The 23241-nt window shown below is 45.0% G+C and overlaps 1 protein-coding gene across 1 annotated transcript in view; it reads right to left on the bottom strand.

The window, feature by feature from the left end:
* Window positions 1-23241, bottom strand: part of LOC144249838 (uncharacterized) — a 59173-nt gene that overhangs the window by 19987 nt on the left and 15945 nt on the right. The window contains exons 4-6 of the mRNA XM_077792035.1: window positions 18928-19108; window positions 9021-9125; window positions 5882-5967 (exon numbers count right to left, since the gene is read on the bottom strand). Coding sequence (XP_077648161.1) covers window positions 5882-5967; window positions 9021-9125; window positions 18928-19060 — 324 coding nt within the window. The 5' untranslated portion in view covers window positions 19061-19108. The remainder of the gene's footprint in view (window positions 1-5881; window positions 5968-9020; window positions 9126-18927; window positions 19109-23241) is intronic.

The following is a 23241-nucleotide window of genomic DNA, read 5'->3' as shown; positions in this document are numbered from 1 at the left end:
ACGGACCTCTCTCTTCTTTATTTCCCACCATAGCCCTGGGGTTGGCTGTGTCTCCTGCCTTCCACTGTGTGGACACCCAGGAGGCAGCCCTGCTGTCGGGCTTACCGGGATGCGCTTTGTCTCCCTCAGGCTCTGTCCCTCTAGGAGGACGTGAACAACGCGGCTGTCTTCCACCTGCTCGCTGGAGTGAAGCAGTGAGGAGCTGCTACTCACAGCTGCTGGGGTCCTGGATGCCACTGCCACAGAAGGTTCCAAGAACTGTGGGGGATGACAACATCAGCAAAGCCCAGCAACTGCACCCCACCCAGCCTGGCAGTTGGCTCTGTGGGCATTCTACAACATCCATCCAGAACCTGAGGTTCTTGTCCCCTTGGAGGATGTGGAGTGGCACCAGGAGTAAAGACTGAAGAAGGTGGCTGTTTTGGGAACAAGAGATCCAGCACCTGCTGGGTGGGGATGAAATCCCAGGAGATTAACCCCATGTTGCTGCTGAAATGTAGGTTCCTCCCACAAATGACAGGCAGGAGCTCATTCCTAAGCTGGTCCTGCCTGTAAGGTTCAAGGCTCTGAACCCTGAAGGGCTCCTCCGTGTTCTGATCATTTTCACCCTGGGTTGGGACCAAGAATGGTGGGGTCAAAATGGAAATGGTGACAAACAGAAAAATGACTTGTGCCAATACACTAGAGTCAAAGCACAATGGGACAGTTCCCATCAGTACAAACACACACACACACACACACACAGAGTCAGAATAGGAGTCCTGGGCCATTCATCAGGGATCAGACTAGAGGGCCTGCTGGGCTCACCTGCCCTGTGCTACTCACTGTTACTCTTGAGCTCCTCTGCGACAATCGCCAGAGGCTCTGGCGTCTAAGATGAAGCCTCACCCAGTGTATCCACAAAAGGGCTAGTTGGCCCCCCTGAGATTCCTGGGAGCCTGAGGCTCGGCATTGTCTGCAACCACAGGAGAACATCCTTCTCCCTCCAGTGGCTCCAACCAAGTGAGCTCGGATGGCTTGGTCAGTGAAGTGGGTGCCTGGATACCAGGGTTCCATGTTCTGTTTGATCCATTGTCAAGGCAATGATGTCATTTCCTGTGCCCATACCTGAGCCTCTTTTCACATAAGACCACTTTCAACAGCCCTATGGGCTGCCGATTTCTCCTCCATGCCTACCCATCTCAGGTGCGCAGGTGTTCACCAACAACTACCCAAACATCCCCACCAGCATCTGCCCTGCTTGGTGCCACTAGAGTTCCAGCTTGGAGCCTTCAAAAATGCATTCACAACCAGTCCTTCCCTCTCAGCAGCTTTTGGACCCTGGTCCCATCATTGTGCAACTCATGGTGTGCCCAGTCTTTTCTGGAAAGTAGGGTAGCATCTAATCTCTAGGGTTTATTGTGTCTATTGGCCCATAACACCCTCTATTCTCTCTGAAACCAGAGATGGGACTCACAGGTGGCTAAAGCACAAATGTAGAGATGGGATAATCACAAGAAAGGGAGAGACAAAGAATGCACCCTAACTCAATCAGGCCTGTGTCCCACACAGGGACATGGCCAATGTCCGTCCCATCGTGGCTGCAGTTCCCTCTCTACACCATGGCAAGTTGGAGGGGACTGAGATGCAGAGGCTGCTCCCCTCTGCCATACAACTTCCCAAGGCTTCTCCTAAGATTTCAAAAGGGCCAAGTGTGTCTAGTGTTGGGGTCTCACAGAGACTCCGAGGTACCACAGCATCCTGCTGCCCAGAACCGGTTCACCCCTCACCTCAAGGGGGCTCAGCCTCTGGATTCATGGGAATTGAAGTGGGTACAGGTGATGGGATATCACCTCCAAGACTGAGTTATGCCAAGTCCATGACCCCTGTCTGCATCCCTGTCTCCAGCACCACTCCCCCCTCTCTCTTTCCTCCTCAGAGCAAACAAATCCATTTAGCAAGTGTGTCCTGTGATAAAGACATGACGGTCACCCATCCTCTCATTACAAAAACACTGAGGCTCAGCCAACATGGATCCTACAGGGAACACAGGCATAAACTCAGACTCCGATCCTCCCAGCCGAGCCTCAGTGGAGCCTGGACTCCCAGCCTCCTGAGTCAAGGAAACAGAGGTTCCTAGCCGAGCCACCTTGGATGCAGCCGCACACAAACTGAACTCATCAATGCCCCCTTGCTCTCAGTTGTGAGTAAGAGGGGAAGTGGTGTTTCACAACCCTGGACATCAAGTGCAGTCTCCAGGCTTTGGGGTGTGCCCTGGCCTCTGTCTATCTGCCCAGGCTCTCCAACCCACACTGGCCTCTTACCCAACCTCCTCCTAGGGCCAAACTCAATCCTGCCTCTCAATTTCTGCTGCCTTCCCCAACACACTGCTCCCCAAAATGAGCAGGGCTGGCTCTCGGTTATCATGCTGGTGCCAGCAGCAATGCCACCCCACTGACATAATTCTGAGTCCCAACCTAGGCACTCCAGCTGTCTTTGCCACACCTGGCCTGTTTGGGCTCTGGCTCTTGCTCTTTTCTTTCATGTGCATGTGTTTTGAGGTTTTGAGTTTCTCCCACTGCAGAATGCAGCTGTAGCAGGGTAGAGCTCATGAGGGTGACACTCTGAGCCACATCCAATCCCATCAGGACTGTTCACTGGGGTGATGCTGGAACACAGTGATGAGTGAATACATGGGAGGTGGTTGGACCCACCTTGCCTCTGAGTGGCTTCCTTTCAGGACAGGAATGTAGGGATGGGAGCCCCTGGCGTGGGATGCTTTGCACAAGGCGTGACCATGGGCTCTCTTTCCTGGCAAAAATGGCTCCACTCAGCATGGAGAGCACTGTCATTCCTGGTGGCTAACAACAGCCCTGGACCCCAGAAAGGAACCCACACTTAAGTTTTACGTCTGAGTGTGCGTGTCCTCGAGGAAATGAGGTCTCCTGATCCCAGATGCAAAGGGGTAAGTCCTCTAACTCCAGGGGCCATGAAGGGACATCTGAGTTTCCCTCGTCCTTCTTTCCCTCTCTAACTAACCACAGTTAGGACCCTGGCCTCATTCCCCAGTGAGGATCATTAGGCTCCATAAAGGACAGTCTCTAAGATGCTCAGTGGACCAACACCCTCTGCACAACCCATAACCCTATTCACCCAAGAGGCAAGAGGATTTCTATTCAGGAAAACCAGGAAAGGGAGAGCCTTTCTCAAGGACACAAGGACATTAGTGAGTGAGGGAGTGATTAATGGATGGAGAACTATTTCCAACACCAACTTCCAGGAGCATATATGGCCCCCTGGAGAATTCTGCAGTGTGTTGGTGATTAAGGAGAATGTGTGAATTCAGGGGTCACTAGGTCCTCTCAGCCATAAGGAGGGAAACTGCCATAAAGGAACTAGGACAAGGGTGCGAGGAATGCTCACTGGGGGGAGATCGGAAGGAAGGAAAGTGTACTCATTAGAAAAGTGTCGCCTGAAAATTCTTAGCCAGCCAAAAGTCGTGCGAACTTGTGTGGGAAAAGAGTCTTTGCACAGTGATGAAGCTAAGAGCTCACATGATGGAACACAGCATCAACTGGGACCAAATCCAATATCTGATATTCTTGTAGGAAGAGGAGAGTCTGGACCCAGAGACCAGGGAGACTGGGGGATACCGGATATGTGAGGTTGGAGCCAGGGCGGGATGCCCATATGGGAACCACAGATCGTGGGCAGCAATAGGAGAGTGGGCAAGGGCTGGGAGAGTTGGGGAGACAGTCCCCTTGAAACCTGGGAGGGGTTATGGCACTGGGACAGCCCAACACCTACTGTGTTGAGCCTCTGGAGCTCAACGGAAGACACTTCCTCTGTTGTCGGCCACCCAGTTAACAGAGTTTGGTTGCAGCAGCCTAGGACCCAGCTGAAGGTCTGAGCATGTTGGCCATGCAGGTTGGATCTGGACCACAGACACCCTCATCAGAGATTGTAGGGTCTCAGCCCTGAGGCAAGACAGGCACTAAGTCAGGCCAGGAGGGGAAACGGATAGGCACACACTCTGGGGGCTGGTGCCTGTGTTACTGGGAGCACTTCTGATCGCAATTCCCTGATCTGCTGCCAACACAGGCTACAGAGGAGGGTACAGAAACACAGACCACGGATCTGCCCCACTCAGTGGGCCCAGGCCAACACCACACCCAGCAGCCTCGTGCCATACCCAATGAGTCTCGAAGCGGCCCCCTCTTCCCATCCTGAGAGCTCTTCCCTTCCTCATGTGCCAATAGCTCCCTACTGTCACTGGCAATATCTACTCTGTGAGATGTCAACATCCGTGGGTACTGTTCTCTCATCCCAGGACAGTGTGGTCCCACACACCCTGGTGAAATGGGCCACCTGGAGGCTGGACCTGGAGGTTGTTGAGGCTGAATGGCAGCGGTGGTCCTCTGGCACTTAATATTATTTAAGTTAAAAAAAACAAAAACAAAAACAAAAAACGGGTCTTGGTGCTCAAAAATGTTTGATTTGCATATTCTCATCCCCTAACCCCAATATTTTCATTATTTCCTCACATATGAAATCTTACTAGCATAAAGGTAATTTCGTATTAAACAAAGTGGATTGAAATAACATTGGTAAAAATAATCAATCACCATACTTTCAATTTTTGTTCTGCTTTCCTATTAGAAACCACTTGGATACAAGAGAACAGAGGACAGACTCATGGAAATGCTTGAAATGACAAGAAGCTCCCACTCAAGCTCAGCATTCAGTCCTGGACAGGGTAAGACCAGGCCACTTTGACATCTGTGCCAAAGAGTCTACCAGACAGAATCCTCTGACTGATCCCTGACTGAGCCATAGGAACTGGCTAGAAAAGCCTTCACATCCTCAATACATTCTTCACGTCAGAATACTTGACAACCATTGATATCCATCTCTCGTTAACTTGCTCCCCAGCCAACCATTCTTCAACAAATTCAAAGGAGTAACTCATGCAAGCACACAGAAAGGGGTGTTCACTACACACATCCATGTGCGAAAAAGACAACTGGTATTTCTTGTTTGGGCTATTTCAAATGAAATCCCTTCTGCATGACCTCCACAAACCAAAGGAAAATATTTGTGAAATTCCCACGTAGAAGACAAGATACACTTGCCAAGGAGGCAGTGGCAAGAATTTTGACACTCCAAATGTAGAGTGTGTGTTTAGGAAGCAGTCACAGTTTCCATGAGAGAGTCCCATGAAATCAATTAGGAAGATCCATGCTCTAGCCCTACCATGCAAGTGATGTGACTTGAAAGAGTCACTTAGTCTTAGTAACCATCATCACTAACAACTAAGTCAATGAATAAAGGTCCTCAGGTGCCAAGCTACAAAATGTGGGATGAGCATGGATGAGGATGGGTGGGAGAAGTCTCCAACTCTAACACAATTAGGGAAGGATGTGCTGACCTCAAGTGGCTGGGGGGCTGGGATCCTGCCACAGAGGGGGATTCCAAACCTCACATCCCCTGACCCAGGCCAGAAGACCAGGTAGAGTCCAAGGACCCTGGGGTGGCCCAATGGCAATAAAGGTCAAAAGGAACTAGGGATCTGCCTGGTCCCTCAATCCCCTACTCTGAGCAGGGCTGCATGACGAGGCCAGAGGCCATCCACAGCAATCTGCCTTTACAGGAAAACAGGGACTGCAGGCTGCCTCTGGCTCACTGAATCAGGGTGGTGTTTTCATAAAGCAAGACCACTTCCTCACATTTGACCAGCAGCTCATGTGTTAACAGCACAATGGCTGGCTTGACCCAGGCCCTGAGAAATGAAATAGAAAATCCATAGCAAACACATGTTTAGCTCTTCCACATCATCAGGGGGTGTGATTCATTTCCGTCAACAAACAGTCTGAAATGGTGTCTAAACATGCTGGGGACTCACCTCTGTGTGGAACTTTTCAGGAAAAAGGGGATCAAATCTCATGAAGCAACTCTTCTCTCTTCTAGCCCATGGGCAATGCAAGGAACCTGCATGATACCAGAGGCTCACTTCTCTCTTCTCATGTCTTCTGGAAAGGATTCATTAATGCTTCCTTCAAGGTGAAGCAGAAGCCTGCATTCCCAGCTGCACAGAAGTGTCTGAGGGCACTGTCTCCCTTAAAACCCAAGAAGAAAAAACAGGTCATTAAACAGGCATATGGATTAGAGTATGTGATCAATGATCCTCCCTGTAGCCTTCCACATGACTCTCTTCCACATTCACAGAGCAATGCTTGGCCATTCTCAAAGACCAGGCGACCATGATGCTCATCACCAGGAAGTCATTAAAGGACTCCAACAGAGCAGCATGGATTGCAGAAGGTGGCACACCAAGGATCTTCAGCTCTGCTGCTACAACACAAGAGCCTAACTTCAGTATTGACTTTCTGCCACCTACCAAGTATGATATTAGTGTCAAGCACAACATGCAGACATGCCAGTAGCAGGTGACACCCCACATCTTGTCAAGTGCAAAATGTCTCGGTTCAGACTGCAAAGTTCCATGTGGAGTTCTCCCCATTCTAGTGATGGTCTCCTTTGACTTCTGTCCATGTCATTCCTGGAAGATCCCCCATCCTTCCTGCAACACTTCCACATCCACTCTTACTCCTGACTCAAGCCCTAGCTCAGGAGTCCTTTTGCCTTGAACTTTAACAGCATCTTGTTGGGCCATTCTCCTGGAACATTCCCCTTCCTCATCTGCATCACCAATGCCTGTGCCTACAGAGCATCCTCTCATGGAATGCCAAGGTCCTCGGCAGAAGAGCCTGGGTAAATGTATCCAAATCCCCTCACAGTGCAAGGTACAGTGCCCTAGGTATAGTAGCTGAATTCCCTAAATAGAAGATCAGATATCATATGCACAGGGGGTTTTTCCTCCATGGTGTCTGGTTATGGTATGATGGAGGGGGATGGGGGGCCAAAAGAGTGACTGGGAGATTGTGGTGGCAAGACCTGGGTACAGCACATCATGTTTCTAAGTAGGAAGATAGACATCCTTTCCTGCCTGGTGTTCAGGGCAGGGGACAATAACAGAGGGCAAATGTTCTTTCTAGGTTAGAAGAATAGATCGTCTTACTTCACTCAGAACGTGACCCCTATGAAGGTTAATTTCATGTATCAACTAGATAGGTTAAAGGATATACCCCAACAAATATCTAGTTGAAGATTTTTTGGGGGGTGTGTCTGTGAAGGTATTTCTGGAAGAAATTAGCATTTAACCTATAGATTAAGTAAATGAGATGGGCATCATCTCATTTAGGGTCTAATAGAATAAAAAAGCAGAACACTGATCTGTCCTGAGCTCTCCAGTTCTCAGGCCTCTGAACTATCCTATTCACTTCCCTGGGTCTCCGGCCTGCAGAGGGAAGGTGGGAATTCTCAGCTTCTATAATCACAGGAGCCAATCCATCATAGGAGCCAATCCATCACAGGAGCCAATCCATCATAAGTCCTGTTCTTCCTTTTCTATTTTTTTTTTTTAATTGCCGCGCTAGGGATTGAACCCAGGGCCCTGTGCATGTTGGGCAAGTGCTTATCACTGAGCTGTGTCCTCAGACCCGAATAACACCCTTTCTACATATCTAATTATATTCCTACTCTGTTCCTCTTGAGTACCTAACACAATCCTCCAAAATGTTCAGCCTTAGAGACTTAAAATCCAGTCTCTGGCTGCCCTTGTAGACCCTTGTTTCCATGCTCCACTCAAATTAATATTTAGGACTGTCTTTCCTAAATCCATTTTTAGAACCTGCTTTAAATGTTCTTATAATTAAATCCGTTTTTCACTTGACATTTTAAAAAGTGGTTCCTTTCTTCCACTTTGCAAATAATCAAAACACCTACTTAAAAAAAAGTACCAAACTTAAGTATGCCTCTAATTTTAAATGTTAACAAGTACATATTACCCACAGCCATAATCTAAGGCACGCTGTTTGTGAATACACGTGACCATTTTTAATGTCACCAACGCTTTCATCTTCCACTTCTAACATGAATCCTAAGGTTAGCCTAGAGCAGGAGTTCAATTTCCACAACACCCACCTAGGGCAGCCTCTTGGCCCCAATCTACCAGGAGTGCTGCTGAACCACCTCTTTGGGCAAGGCCACTCCACAAAATCTTGGGACCAGAGCCTTCCAGGACAAGATGTGCCATTAATCCTAGGCACTGGCCAACTGAAAGAGGAACGCTGGTCACCTGTGGTCACTCCCAGGGGATTTAGCCTGAGGCATCAAATACCAGTGATTACAGCACAAAAAAGTTATGCTGAAATTTGTCCCCCATGACAAATTCTGATGACATACAGGCTACATACTGTGAAACTGTCAAGTAACAGGGCCAAGGTGATGAAGAAGGTATATAAATACCAAGGTCAAACTAATTAACTTCCAATGATGAGGATCCCCATAGCCTGCTTTGTTTTTCATGGTTTTAGCTACCTGTGGTCAACCTCAATCTGAAAATATTAAATAGGAAATTTCATAAATAAGCAATTCATTAGTTTTCAACTATGCACTGCTCTAAATAGAGAACAAACTCTTGTGCTGTGCCACTCTATTCTGCTCAGTATGTGAAACATCCTATTTTCTGGTGTATCCACACTGTATTTGCCACCCACCTGCCAGCCATTTGGTGGCCATCTCAATGACCAACTGTTCTGATAAGGCAGTGTTTATGTTTAAGAAACTCTTACCTTATTTAATAATATTCCCAGGGCCTAAGAGTAGAGATGAATGAAATTTAGATATGCCAAAGAGAAGCAATAAAGCATTTCCTTTAAGAGAAAGGTGATAGTCCTTGAATAAGAAAAAACTAATCATAAGCTAAAATTGCAAAAAAGGAAAAAAAAATCTTTGAGCTATTTTTGTAGTTGCATCTCTAACTGCATAATTACAGCCATAAGTGTTTTGTTAAGAGAAAAGGTGTTTCTGGTGGTCTTGGAATGTACCCACTGCAGACAAGGAAGGACAACTGTATCTATGCTTGGAATTGCCCAAAATACTCCCAGCAAAGGCAGCAAAACGAGAAAATGACCACTTACCCAACATGTTCAATGTCCCAATTGTATTGGTCTTCAGCGTCTTGATAGGGTTATACATATAATTTGGAGGGGAGGCTGGGGACGCCAGATGGTATATTTGGTCAACTGAAGGAGAAAAAGGGAAGCATGTTATTTCCAAGTAAAACACTTTAGAAAGTTTCAAACTTCTATTGATTACACTGTGAAATAAAGGTGTTAGTGTATCTTTCACTGAAATTTTAGTTGTTAGCACATTATTCTTTATAGAAACTAATTTACATTTGTAATTAGAAGAACTTTGAACAAAAATAGAAAGTCTAGTTATCTGGAAAAAACCTCTGTGCAAGGCCAGTAAGTGGAGTCTGTCCTCCTCTGACTGAAGTCTGATGACGGAGTTGAAAACTTTCTGAGGTTTGTGTCCCAGATACAGTAATGATATCAGAAGGAAGACTGATTTTTAGACACAGAATTAAGCATGTATATCTAAAATGAATGTTTTTAGCTGGTAGAGCAAATTTAATACAAAACTAGGGAAGAAAATTGCATCCTATACATGTAAAACTAGACCCTGAGATGACAGGTGAGGAGGGTGGTTCTTAAGCTCTGTAAGGAAACGCCCATCGCTCACAGAGAAGTTGAGGATGGGATCAGAAAGCCCAGCTGCTGCAACCAATCATCCTTTGCACATGGGTTCATCCTGGAGAAGAGGCTTGCAGGGAATACCTCTACCCTGACACACCAGGTGCTGGAGGCTTGGTTCCCAGTATGGCAGTGTCGAGAAGGGGTGGATCCCTTAAGAGGTGGGGCCTCATAGGGGGTTCCACAGATTGTTCGCAGAAGAGATTAATGTGAACTAATGCTATCTCTCGAGTTCCAGCTCTTGTGGGCTATATTAATACTCAAGAGAGAGAACTGTTATAAAAGAGTGGGCCTGGCCACTCCCTACTCTCTTGCTTCCTGTCTGGCATGTGATTTCTTCTTCCTCTTCTCTCTCTAATCCTTGTATGTGCTACTGTTAATGCCATACTTTTGGACCTTCAGAACTGTTAGCTAAATAAACCTCTTTTTAGTATGCATTATCCTGCCTAAGGTATTGTTACAGTAACACAAAACACACTCGCAGAGCTACCAATGGGGCCATGCTTTGATAACACTCTGATATAGGAATTGCAAGTGGGTACACTCTGGAACTTTTGTGTGTTTGTATTGTGTGTTTGTGTGTGTGTGTGTGTATTCACACACACGCGTATTTAAAGCAAAGTTCAAAAAATATCAACCTAATTTAAAAACAGAACTAACGCTTGATAAAACAATAATCTTCTTTTCAAGAGAACTAAGAAAACACAAAACATTTAAAAATGGTTGAGCGCCTGCCAATATGCAAATTCATTGAAAGGATGTGTCCAAATGACAAGAAAATCTTATCATTCTCACTCCCACAAATCATTCTAACCTGGTAAGTTGCTAAAAATAAAAAGCGCAAAAAAAAAAAAACTACTCTATTACATGAACTGGAAATAAACCAGTATTTTAGAATCGAGTCTCATAAAATTCCTTAACCCTGGGGCTCTTGTCTTTTCCAGCTTACAGAGAGGACCAGCATGTCCTGTGTGGTGCAGTTTGGATCTGGAATGTCCTCGAAAGGCCCTGTGGCAAAGGCTTGGTCCTCGGCTTAGCATTAGTGGAAGGAAATGCAACCATAAGAGGTGGGAACTTGTGGAAGGTTTTAAGGTCACTGGAGGTGTGCCCTTGAAGGGGATAATGGGACTCTAGTCCCTCCCCTCCCACCTTTCGCTTTCCCTGTATGGGGTGAGAAGTTCTGTTCCACCAGGTACACTCACCATGTGCTGCCTCACCACAAACCCCAAAGCCATAAGGCAAACTGAATAAGGATAGAAATCTTTAAAATTATAAACCACAAAAAACCTTTCTTCTTTATAAGTTGATTATCTCAGGAATTTGTCACAGTAACAGAAAGGTGACTAACATACTGCATAGTTCCTGTGTATGTGCTTAAAGATTCTGAGGCTATAGGTGTAAGTGGCAGATGGTTAACCCTAGATATGGGCACTGAGACTTTCCCTAAAACATGTCCTCAATACTCACTGTCACGCTAGGGCAAGACCAGGTCATCAAAAACTGAATGTGTCAAACAGACGTTCAGAGCCAGAGCTGAGAGTGACCCCAGAGCACGTGGAGGTGGGCCAAGAACTGGATCTTGCTACACACCTCACAAGCCACTGGCATTTCTGCTCTCACACAGGGGCCACCCCATGCTCCTCAAAGAGAGTGTACGCCAGTGTGCGCGGGTTGTGATCTTTTTTTTTTTTTTTTTTAAAAGAGAGAGTGAGAGAGGAGAGAGAGAGAGAGAGAGAAAGAGAATTTTAATATTTATTTTTTTAGTTCTCGGCAGACACAACATCTTTGTTTGTATGTGGTGCTGAGGATCGAACCCGACGCCGCACGCATGCCAGGCGAGCGCGCTACCGCTTGAGCCACATCCCCAGCCCCAACGGGTTGTGATCTTACAGAGCAAGCTGTTCAGCACCAACTTTACTCCCGTGGGACAACATCTGTAGGGAAAGACAGAAAACTGCACTAAAAATGAAGGGGGGAAAGAAAGCCTTGATAGGGCTGGGGATATGGCAGTTCAGCAGCAAAGCACTTGACGATCACGTGCAAGGCTCTGGGCTTGATCCCAACACCAGCACACAACACGCACTCACAAAATTAAATAAATACATTTCATCTTAAAAAACAAAATGCCTGAAGAGCCCAGGATGCTTCCTTGACATCAAACGGAAACCATCAACTGCACTTTCTCCCTCAGGCTCCAGGCCAGGCTTTCTTCTCCAAGGCTAACTCAGACACCAGTTTCTGGGAAGCCTCCCGCAGCCCCGTTAGAAAGCCCCCTCTTGCTGCCGGGGGCTATAAGGCTGGCTCACAACGGCTTCAGGCTACTTCAAGTGACCACACTTGTCTGCAGCAGTCTCAGTGAGCACCTAGATGCCTTTTCCCCTTCCTCTCTCCACACAGCTGTGGTCTCGGGAAGGCAGGCCTCCTTGGTGGCCTACTGGTATGTGCAAACACAGATTCTGAGCCACTGCAGGGCTGACGAACATCAACTGTATGTAGATGGACCTGGAGACCTTCAGTGGAAGACAAAGAGCCCTTTGGGCCCAGGTGCCATGGGAACAATGCTCTGAGTTAGCTGAGTGAAGCCATAATTTGGAATTTTTTCATTCAAAAAGGGTATTCCATCCGTTCTCCCCCCACCCCATCATTGGACAGTTTTGCCATCTACTGTTCCTGAAAAGTTAAGGATGCCCCATAAAACTGTGTCATGACCTTGTTTCAGTGGAACACGGCGCAGCATTCCACTTAGAAACCTACGAGCCCTGTGAAAAGCCAAGTCCTCTGCAGCTCCTCTTCCCTGTGAGGAGGTACTTGGCCTGTAACACTGATGACAGCAACTCCAGTTCCTGTCCTAAAAAGGACACTGCACCAGTCTGTTGATTTAATTAATCTGGTAAGGAATCATGAAGGGGAGAGAAGAGGGAAACTTCAGAGTAGAGATAAACACACAGGGATGAGAAGCCGCAGAATACAACCAGCTCTGGAATGTCAAGGGAAAGAGTCCCCCAAACATGTGAACCATGCAGCTCAAAGCAGATAAAAAATGAGTGTGGCATCAAAAGCCCCTTCTGGGGGCTGGGGTGTGCGCCTGTGATTTCAATAGCTCGGGAGGTGGAGGCATGAGGATCTCGAGTTCAAAACCAGCTTCAGCAATTTAGCAAGGCGCTCAGCAGCTCAGTGAGACCCTGTGTCTAATAAAATAGTGCTAGGGATGTGGCTCAGTGGTGGAGTGCCCGAGTTCAATCCCCAGTACCACAAAACAAAACCAAAACAAAAAACACCCCTGCTGCGAGTGGAAAGGCGCTAAAGTGGGGAAAGAAAGGGATGTCCACCTATCTGTTGGCCATGTGGTGACTGCCATGTGACCCTGCCATGACCCTTCTCATTACCAGGTCACATGTGCCATGATTTCAGGTAGAAAAAAAAGGAGCCTCAAGAAATAAACAGCTCTAATTAATTATCAATAGCAGTCCCGCCAGAAGGGGAGAGGCAGGTGAGAGGAAGCCACAGCCTGCTCGGCCTCCCATGAATCCTGATGATGCAAAACCCCGTCTTTTGCCACAAATGAACTTTCTATATTCTTCAAATGGACTTTTCTAATGGTCATACCGGGGAAGAAAAGAACACAGCAGAAACAGAACAACTCCTGGGAGAACCCAAAACCACTTTTCAGAGAAATCAAGCGTTAACTTCTACCAGAGGGAAATCCACATAAAGACAGACTGCACATACACACGCCTCTGTTGATCACTTCTGCAGAACTTCCATGGTACCTGGTGTCAACTTCTCCCACCATGCTCAACAGCACTGTGGAGTGCCAGTTAGGAATTTGTACCTCGAAACTGAAGACTATGGACAATGAAACAGCTAAAAAGGGTTAGCTCTTTCTGTGAATGCCTGTGATTATTCAGCATATAATGAAATCCCATCACAAAGATACACTTGCTACAGGATTTTCTTTCTACACTTCAAGTCAGAGGCCTGGCAGAAAAACAGTCAGGCCTCCATATCCATGGCACTACACCCACAGAGTCCATCAATCATGGGTCAAAAATATCCCCAAAAGTCTGTGTCTGTACTGAACATGTGTGGACTTTTTGTCTCATCACTGTTCACTAAGCAACACAGTATTAATAAGTGTTTACATAACATTTACTTTCTATTAGGCATTCCAGGTCATTTAGAAAGAAATTTAAGCACATAGAAGGATATGCGTATATTCTGTGCAAAAACCACACCACTGTATATAAAAGACCTGAGCATCTGTGGATTTTGGTATCCTCAGGGGTCCTGGAACCAGTCCCCATTGGGTATGGAGGGATGACTGTACTGCTCAAGGAGAGGTCATTCTGCAACATGGCATCCCACAGCATGGCCCTAACCCTTGTCCCCAGCATTTATAAGGGAAAAAAGGATTTCAGAAGATGCAGAACTTCTAAAATTTCTTTCAGCATTTATGCTGAAATGAACAGTGGGATTTTGCCTCGATTCTTGTCAAACAGTATTTACATAGCGAAAAGGCTGCACATGCCAGACATCTGGCTCAGCCCCAGTCCTGGGGTTGCCCATCAGTGCTACTGGCAAGATATGGAGGGTTCGCTAGCCTCAAGATGCCACCACAGTAAGGGAGACCTCCAGTGTCCTGAGCTGCTCTGGAGGAAGCCCCGTGTTCCAGCACATAACCATGGACTCAATCCCCTTGGCAAACCCTATTTCCTCAGTGGACACCAGGGTTGACAGCCCAATTTCTGCTATTTCCCCTCTGATTACACCTCTCCTATGGCCTTTCACAGGAGTTCAGTGTCTGGGTAACAGAACTCTGCGCCTTGCTTTCCTCACCAGCACAGTGAGTACAACTACTGCCTACTTCATGTAGTACTGAGGGCACTGAATTTACTAGGCAGACTATGATCAGAACGCTGCTTCAAATACAGGATGTGTGCAGTGAGTGTTACCTGAGGTCAGATTCTTTTATTTTCCTGAACTTTCTTACTGCAATTTCCAGGTATCAGTCTCCCCAGGACATGATGGGCATTATTGCTTTTTCAGTTCTCTACAGGAATGCTGGTCCAGATTCCTGTTCATGCAGTTAGTTGAAAAGCAAATCAGAACAGCTTTTCAGGAAAACACAGGCTCCATGAATCTAGTGGAAGCCTGAACAAGGCTCCGACCAGGTATGTTTAGATCATGATGAAAGGGACATACAAGTGTATACTGGTGGCTCTCTGAAGAATGGTTTACGATGGCCCCAAGTTGCAAAGAACCTAAAGACTCAATAACAAGAAATAATAAAATTGTTGTATATTTACACAATGGAGGCTTTTCAATAAATAACACTGAGGGGAAAAAATGTATCTTTGTCAAGAGATCCAGAATAGCCACACAACAGAATGCTAAGCAGCTGACTATGAAAAGATCACCAGGATACAGTATGAGAAGAGAACGAGGTGCAGGGCAATATGTAACAGGCTGCTGTCTCTGTAAGGGAGATTATGAATACCTATTTGTATTAGCTAGGTCACACATACACACTTAAGATTCTCTCCCATCTCATTCTTTAGCAAATGCTAAATGAAAAACCTAATTCTCTTATTTAGGTCAAAGTACTTTTTAATCTCTACTGAGACTTCTTCTTTGACCCAAGTGTCACATACAAGTATGTCGTTCAAGTATTTTGTGGTTTTCCAGCTGTTCTTCTGCTATTGATTTCTAGTTTAATTTTACTGTGGCTTGACAGTATACTCTATCTGGCTTCTGTTCTTTCAGGTTTGTTGAGGTGTGTTCTGTGACCCAGAAAGGGGTCACTTTTGTAGAGTGTTCCTTGTGAGCTTGAGAAGCCGTGCTCAGCTGCTGCTGAATGAAGCAGGCATGGTGGGGAGAGCAGAAGCGATGGTGTGGGGGCTGCTGCAGGACAGGGAGGGAACCATCAAGCATGTGGGAGAACCCTGGGCCAAGGCTGGGAACCTTGGGAGGAGGAAGCGAAAAGCGGGCTTCAACTACGAGGGAGAGACGTCTTGTGCCTCAAGATACATGTCAACTGAGGGGTTTAATACTCTGAGCACAGGACAAAACATTCCTCATTGATCATGATCCCACCAGTGCAGGAGCATGCCTGTGTGTATGATGTGTTCTAGGCTCGATTTACGGCAGCAGTGGTGGAAATGGCCTAGAGAGGCTTTGGGTCACATCTTACAGTTAAAGCACATACCTTCTAACAAAATTTTTACCATTTCTCAGTAGTACTAAAATTATCTAATCAACTGCTTCATGCTATTATAAATGTTATTGCCAAGTGTAGAACACAAAGAGTAATAATAAGAAAAATAGTTATCCTTTGGGGAGCAGTAGCTGTGGGCCAGGTGCAGTGCTGAGACCCTGGGGCTGTGTTTTACTACTGTCTCAACAAATTTAGAGGCTTAAAAACTACCCAGCTATGAGGTCATATGCCTCGAGGCTGTGGATGGAGGTCCCGCCTGCTGGCCCAGAGTTGCTCTCAGTGCTGTGCCTCTCCCACACAAATCTCATGGTTTCCACTCTGCTGGGACTCCCCAGGGCCTCTCTTCCACAGAATATATCTGCCTCTTCTCCTTATTCTGTTGCCCTCCCAGATAATCCAGCATAGTCTCCATTTTATAACAAGTGGTTCTTAAATGTTGGCCAGAGTCCCTTTACAGCAGTCTCCAGCTGGATCTCTGAGTGACTCCTGGAAGGAGCCTGGCAGAGCCCTGTCACATGTGACACCCAGCTGACCCTGAGCACTTCACGAGTAAGTTTGGGGGCAGAAGGTGGAATGTCTGACTCATGTTATCCCAAATTTGGTTCACTCTACAAAAACCAAAGCCCAGTCCCAAAGTCAAACCAAAGCAGATTCAATAATTAAATGTTTAAAACAAGGTAAAAACCAATCAACCAAAAAACCCCACCAAGGCTATTTTTAAAAGATTAAACGTTCATCTAATCTTGAAATGGTTACAACATAAAATAAACAGAAAAAATAGCAAAGGGGAAATGAACAGATGAGAGTATATTAAAATCACAAAGTTTTGATGAAACAAAAAGGCCAAAAAGCCAGACTGGGGGAAGATGATAAATACAGCCAAATGGTTAACATATAATACTTAGTGCTACTAATGTCAAAGTAAGATGGACACCCCCTCAAAATGAAGACGACATGGAAATATTTGGTACAACTCGTTTTTTTATGTGTTGAGGATTGAACCCAATGCCTCACATGTGCAAGGCAAGCGCTCTGCCACTGAGCTACAACCCCAGCCCAACAACTCGCTTTTTGATATTTACTGAGGAGCAACAAATGTATCTATAACAAAACCCTGCAGAATGTTAAATAAGATGAAATAAACTTTGGGGCAGTACTCCTCAGTGGTTACACTGGCTCTCAAGACAGTGTGCTGGACATGGGAAATCTCACGGCGCCGCAACACTGGGGAAGGCAGAATGCTGCACCCTACACGCAGTGGGGGTGAGGTGTGGGTGACTGTAGAAGCCCTGGAGTCACAGAACCAGGATGAATTCTGGGTCTGCCACTAATAACCCCATGGCTTTGGGCAGGTTCCAGCCCAACTCCAGTCCATTCAGTTCACCGGGTTGCCATCAGATGCGAACGAGAATACCTTAAGTCTGTGAGCTCAGAGCTCCTACCAGCAAGACCTCGTGATGGCTCACCTCAGCATACCTTAGAGGATTTTAGAGGAAGGAGACCTTTCAAAGTGCACCTAAGGCCCCTGAATTAGCTTCTTAAGGTTGCTTTAACTAAAGAACCACAAAAATCAAAACGTCTTTTTTGTGCAGCTCTAGACATTGGAAGTCTGGCAACACAGCATGGTCAGGCTGCACTTCCTCCAAAGGCTCCAGGTGAAGCCTTCCCTGCCTCTTCCACGTACTCTTTGGCCTGGGGCTGCATAACGATACTCTCTCATTCTTCACATCACCTTCTCCTTTTCTCCCTGTGAGTCTGAGTTTTCTCCAATTCTTTCATAAGGACACTTGCCATTTGAAGTATGGTCTATTCAGGTAATCTACATTAGATTCATAGGAAATCCTTAATGTATCAGTTTTCCACAGAGGGTATATTCACAGGTTCTGGAGGTTAATATGTGGATGAATCATTTTGAAGTCACTATATTACCTATTATTGGCCCAAACCATAATCCCTTTAAAATGGCAAAGTTACTAAAGGGCTCTAAACACTAATAACTGAGATTTTATTATTAATTCAATATTTATATTAGTCAGCTCTCTGTTATTATAATGAAAGGCCTGAGGCAATTAACTTATAAAGAGGAAAGGTTTATTTTGGCTCATAGTTCTGGAGGTTTCAGCTCAAAATCAAGTGACCCCATGATTTTGGGCCTCATCATGGCAGGAATTTGTGGTGAAGCAGAATCAATTATACCACAAGCCAGGAAGGAAAGGAAAAGAGAAAAGTTGGGGTCTCACCACACCCTTAAAAGGCATGTCCCCCAATATCCTAAGGATCCCCATAAGGCCCTAACAACTCCCAATAACACAACCCCAGGGACCAAGCTTTCAATACACAGACTCTTGGGGGACATTCAAGATTCAAACTTATAGCAGTATTCCACATCACCAACTTTCTACAGGAAGCTAGAAGTGATTAGATGCAAGTAGCTCAGGAATTTGACTTGTTAGGCAATAGGGATGCTACCTTAGTTTACTCAGTCCGCTATAATGAAATATCATAAACTGGTGGCTTACACACAGCAGAAATTTCTCTCTCTCAGTCCAAGATCAAGGTGCTGGCAAATTATCTGGTGAACACTCACTTCCTGGTTCACAGATGGCAGCTTCTCACTGTGTCCACCCTTGGTACAAGGGGTGAGGGAGCTCTCTGGGCTTTTTCTACAAGGACACTAATCCCAGTCACACGGGGCTCCATGCTCATGACCTGATCATCTCCCAAAGATGCCAACTCCTAATGCCATCACCTGGGGGTTTAGATTTCAACATATGAACCTGGGGTATATGCACTCAGACCACAACAGAGGTACATTACACAAACATTACTCACCAAATCCAAGAAGTTCAAAACCAGAGGAGGCCATGTGATAGAGGAGACAGACATTCACACTGTGAAAACCCTTCTTTACCACAGGAACAAGGATGGTGCCTTGTGCACATTGAGACCATTTCAAAAACAAAACATCACACCACATTCAATGTGGCCAAACCAGGCAAACCCACGGGGATCTGGCTGCTCTGGGGAGGATGGCTGTCCAACTGTCAATGACGCTCATGTGCAGTTTCCTCTCACCTTCTATGTAGAGGGGCTCCACCACATCATGGTTAATCAGCTCGAAGTTCTCATGGCCAATCCAGTGTTCCACATTTCTCTTTCTGCCTGTGAAGAAGTTGTCCACCACGGTCACCTCATGGCCATCCATCATGAGTTTGTCAGTTAGGTGGGAGCCCACGAACCCTGCACCTCCGGTGATCTGCATTGGGACACAGCGTGTGAGATACCCCGAGAAAGGCACATGAGAACACTGTGATGGCTGACATCATGGAGGCACATCTTTGGTGCACCCCAACTTAAAATTTTTTAAGATGAGAGAAGAGGGGCTGGGGTTGTAGTTCAGTGGCAGAGCACTGGCCTCGCACATATGAGGCACTAGGTTCGATCCTCAGCACCACATAAAAAATAAACAAAATGAAGTTATTGTGTTCAACTACAACTTAAAAAAGCAAAAAAAAAAAAAAAAAAAGAGGGAAGAGGAGGAAAAAGTTTTTAAGGCAGGATCTCTACACTCACTCCAAAACAAAGAAGTGACACTGTCTGTGAATTGCCAAGAAGCATAAAATGTTGATTTACCACTCAGTGAATGATACAGAAAAATCACAGTTACATGTTTCAAAATGTCTTCTTAGGAATCTTTTTACATTAAATGTTTCTTGTTTTACCACAGATGAGATGATTAACATCCCTTACAGTTGGCCCTCCATATCTGGGGTGCACATCCACCCCTCTAACTGGCCATGGACTGAAAATCTAGGTAGGCCTGTGATGGTTATGTCCATACTAGACATTTACAGACTTTTTGTTGTTGTCATTAATTCCTAAACAATACAGTACAACTATTTATATAGCATTTACAGTGGGCTTGGATAAGTAATGTAGAGTTGAGTTAAAGTATACAGAAGGATGTAAATAGGTTCTATTGAAATACTAAGCTGTTTATATAAGTGACTTAAGTAGTCTCAAGATTCCTTTATCCTCAGGGAGTCTAGAACCAATACCCCAGGGACAATAGGGACAAGTACATTTGGTTCCAATACTACAACTAAAAAGAGTAATCAGCAAAATGTAAAACAAAAACAAAAAAAAAAAAAAAGAATTATATTTAAATTGGACTAAGCATGTCAAGAAAAATGTTATCTTTCAAACTGTTTGTGAGAACAGGTAATTGATGCCATTTGAGAACCAAAGATAAAAGTGAAGTTTCCCTGTTGGGTTAATGTCTGAGGGAGAACATGATCACTGCACAGTGTCAACTAACAGCCCAAAGCAAAATGTCAGCCATGAGGGATCAGGACAGGAGCTAAGCAACAATGTGTCCTAAACCCGAAACCATCTCAAATGTCAATTTTGTTTGAAAAAGGTTCTTAAAAATGAATAGGAAGATTTTATTCAAACTGAACTGTGTAACTGGAGGTGACCAGAGAGAGATGGCTTCCTCTCCCAGAGGGACAGGAGAAGTACGAGTGCAAAGCACCATCTGGGGAAACAGACTTGCGATTGAGCCACGTTCCTGTCCTGTTCTGTCTAGATGCCATTTCATCATGATTCTAGTTCTCTTCTTGCTTCAAGCTGCAAGAAACATGTCTCCTGACTTACAAACCTAAGTTCCTAGGTCTGTAGTGTAAAACTTCTATTTTCCAAGAATCACCTGCTCAACTGAAATCTCACAATGTGATGTTAGCCACAGGCGAGAGAAGGTAAAGCCAAGCACAGAAAGAAGAGGGGCAGGAAGGGAGAATATTATGGTTTATATCTGGAAGGCCCCTGCATGATCCCCAATGCAGCATGGTTAAGAAGAGGGCTTCCAGGCCATGACTGGATCATGACAGCTCTGACCGTGCCAGTAGATGAATCCATTAGCCAGTCTAATCCACTGACGGACGAATGGTAGGGACGGCCTAGTTGAAGAAGTCAGTCACGGGGTGTGTGCCCTAGAAGGGTTTTACCTTCATCCCGGCCCCTTTCCCTCTCTGCTTCCTGGTTTCCAGGAGCTGGGCAACTTTCTTCTACCATGACTTTCTGTCACAATGTGTGGTCTCACCTCAGGCCCAGAGAAATGCACTTGACCAATCCTGTACTGAGAGCTCTGAAACTGTGAGCCAAAATAAGCTTTTCCTCTTTAAGTTGTTGCTGTCAGGTGTTTTGGTCACAGTGATATAAAACTGACTAACACAAGGAGGCAGTATCGGGCAGATTCCAAGGAGAACCAATTCCTAACCACTAACTAGATATTTCCATTTGTTCTGATGAAGATACTGACAAAATGGTTTAAGACAGAATGGTTGATAAAGAAGCTCGGATTTTCAATAGTTTTCAACTAGCTTGAGCGCATCATTTTCTGAACCCCCTTTGCTTTAGAGATAAGAAACTGATGATGCAGAGAAGTTTGATTTTTTTATTAAGATCCTCAGATGATCAAGTCATGGCAAAATAGACCTACACTCTTCCTAATCACAGGCTTTCTACACTACCTATCAATTTGTCGAGTTTGTGCTTTTTTTTTAACCTATAGCACCCCTGATGCTATCGCTTGGATATGTTATGTCCCCCAAGGGTCCCTGTGGTAGAAACCTGTCCCCTGTGCGGTGATGCTGGGAAGATGGGACTTTTAGAGATCAAGTCCAGGCCACTAGGGATGCCCCTGGAGTGTATTAATGTGGTTCTCATGGGGTTCCAGTCAGCCCTCACAAGAGCGTCACCATGAAAGATCAGACCTGGCTCTGCCTACTCTCCTATGATACCTTCTTCCTCACCGACAGCTGCCACGATGCCATCTGCCAGGAGGTCCTCCCCAGGGCCAAGGATGGGGCAGTCCCACCTTGGACCTGCAGTGTACAACACTGAACGCTCAGTAGGCCTTTTTCTTTAGGAAGTACTGATCTTCAGGTATGTTACAGAAACACACTTACATTTTACTTATGTACCTGCATAATGATCATGAGGAAGAATTTTCTTGGAAAATATCCTATATTCAAATTTGATATACCATTACTGTTTAACTCATGGGATGAGATTTCATTTCATTTTAACTTTATTCTGTGCCTCTTTACAATATCTCTCTAGTTTTTAAATCAGAAAAAAAAATTTTAACAAAAAACTTAACCCTTTTAAAAAAATTACACAATTACACACATACACACACATTTATATATTTAGTAGTTGATGAATTTTTGCTTTATTCACTTATTCATATGCAGTGCTGAGAATCAAACCCAGTGCCTCACACATGCTGGGGAAGTGCTCTACCAGTGAGCCACAACCCCAGCCCCTTAACCCCTTTTAATGCAACTCTGTAGAGTCATATGCAGGTGTTTCTGAAAGGAAGATATTCTGTGGCACCCTAACATTATCTCTGCATCCAAAATACCTGGCTGAAAGACTGAGCTTGCAAAAACACAAATATAGTATATTACATTACATGACTCCTCTGATATTTCATAAGTAATATACAAAATCCTTGGAAGCACCCTAGTCTTGATTAAAATGCACTAGAATTCTGTATTGTTTTAAAGTAACTTCTAACATAAATACTTAAGAATTTATGTAACAGATGAATAGTTATAGTTGTAATTTTTTAATCCCTTAGGGAAGTGTTTCAAATGAAAGCAAAATGCAAGACTTCTTACGTGGAAATAGATTAGAACTTCGACAGCTTTGCATGACTCTGAATATATGAGCTCATCTTAATGTGCTTATACTTTTTGTCCTAGTGAGTGCTAATAGGAAATTAAAATTGTCCAGTTCAAGGTCAGCATTCTATCTCAGGCTGCTCAGCAAATTAGCAAAGAAAATTATATTTCCAAATAAATCTCTTCTTTGTTATAAGGCTTAAACAATTATTGAAAAGGTATGTAAGTTTTTAACAACAATGCCAGACCTGGGCACCAATCAAAAGAGATGATATCTCATTAGACAGGACAGATCACTGGTACTTTCCAAACAGAAAAGGCCAAGAATAATGGATTCTGGTCACCTTTGGTAATTTCATGGTGAGAGAGGCAGGAAAGATCCAAGTCTATTGCTCCTACCCAGAACCCTGATTATAGAGTAGAGGTGTTATTTTACTCCCAGTTCTGGCTCAGGGATTGCTCCCTGAGGACAAAGTTAGTCAATAAAAATAGAGTATGCCAAAGTTATCCCCAGAGGAATTGACTTTATTTGAAAGAGAAAATGGTGAAGTATAAGCATAAGGGTGTTTAAAAAAACCCAAACAAATAATGGAGATACGGGTAGTAGGATGAAGGTAGAAGTGGTTGCTCTGAGAATAAAAAGTCAAAGTCTTGGACAACTAGTTTAACATAGAGAACCAGAAAAAGGAATACTTAAGAG

Source organism: Urocitellus parryii, chromosome 12 (genome assembly GCF_045843805.1).
Source record: "Urocitellus parryii isolate mUroPar1 chromosome 12, mUroPar1.hap1, whole genome shotgun sequence".
NCBI classification, from domain to species: Eukaryota; Metazoa; Chordata; class Mammalia; order Rodentia; family Sciuridae; genus Urocitellus; species Urocitellus parryii.
This window is presented reverse-complemented; position numbering and strand designations above follow the sequence as displayed.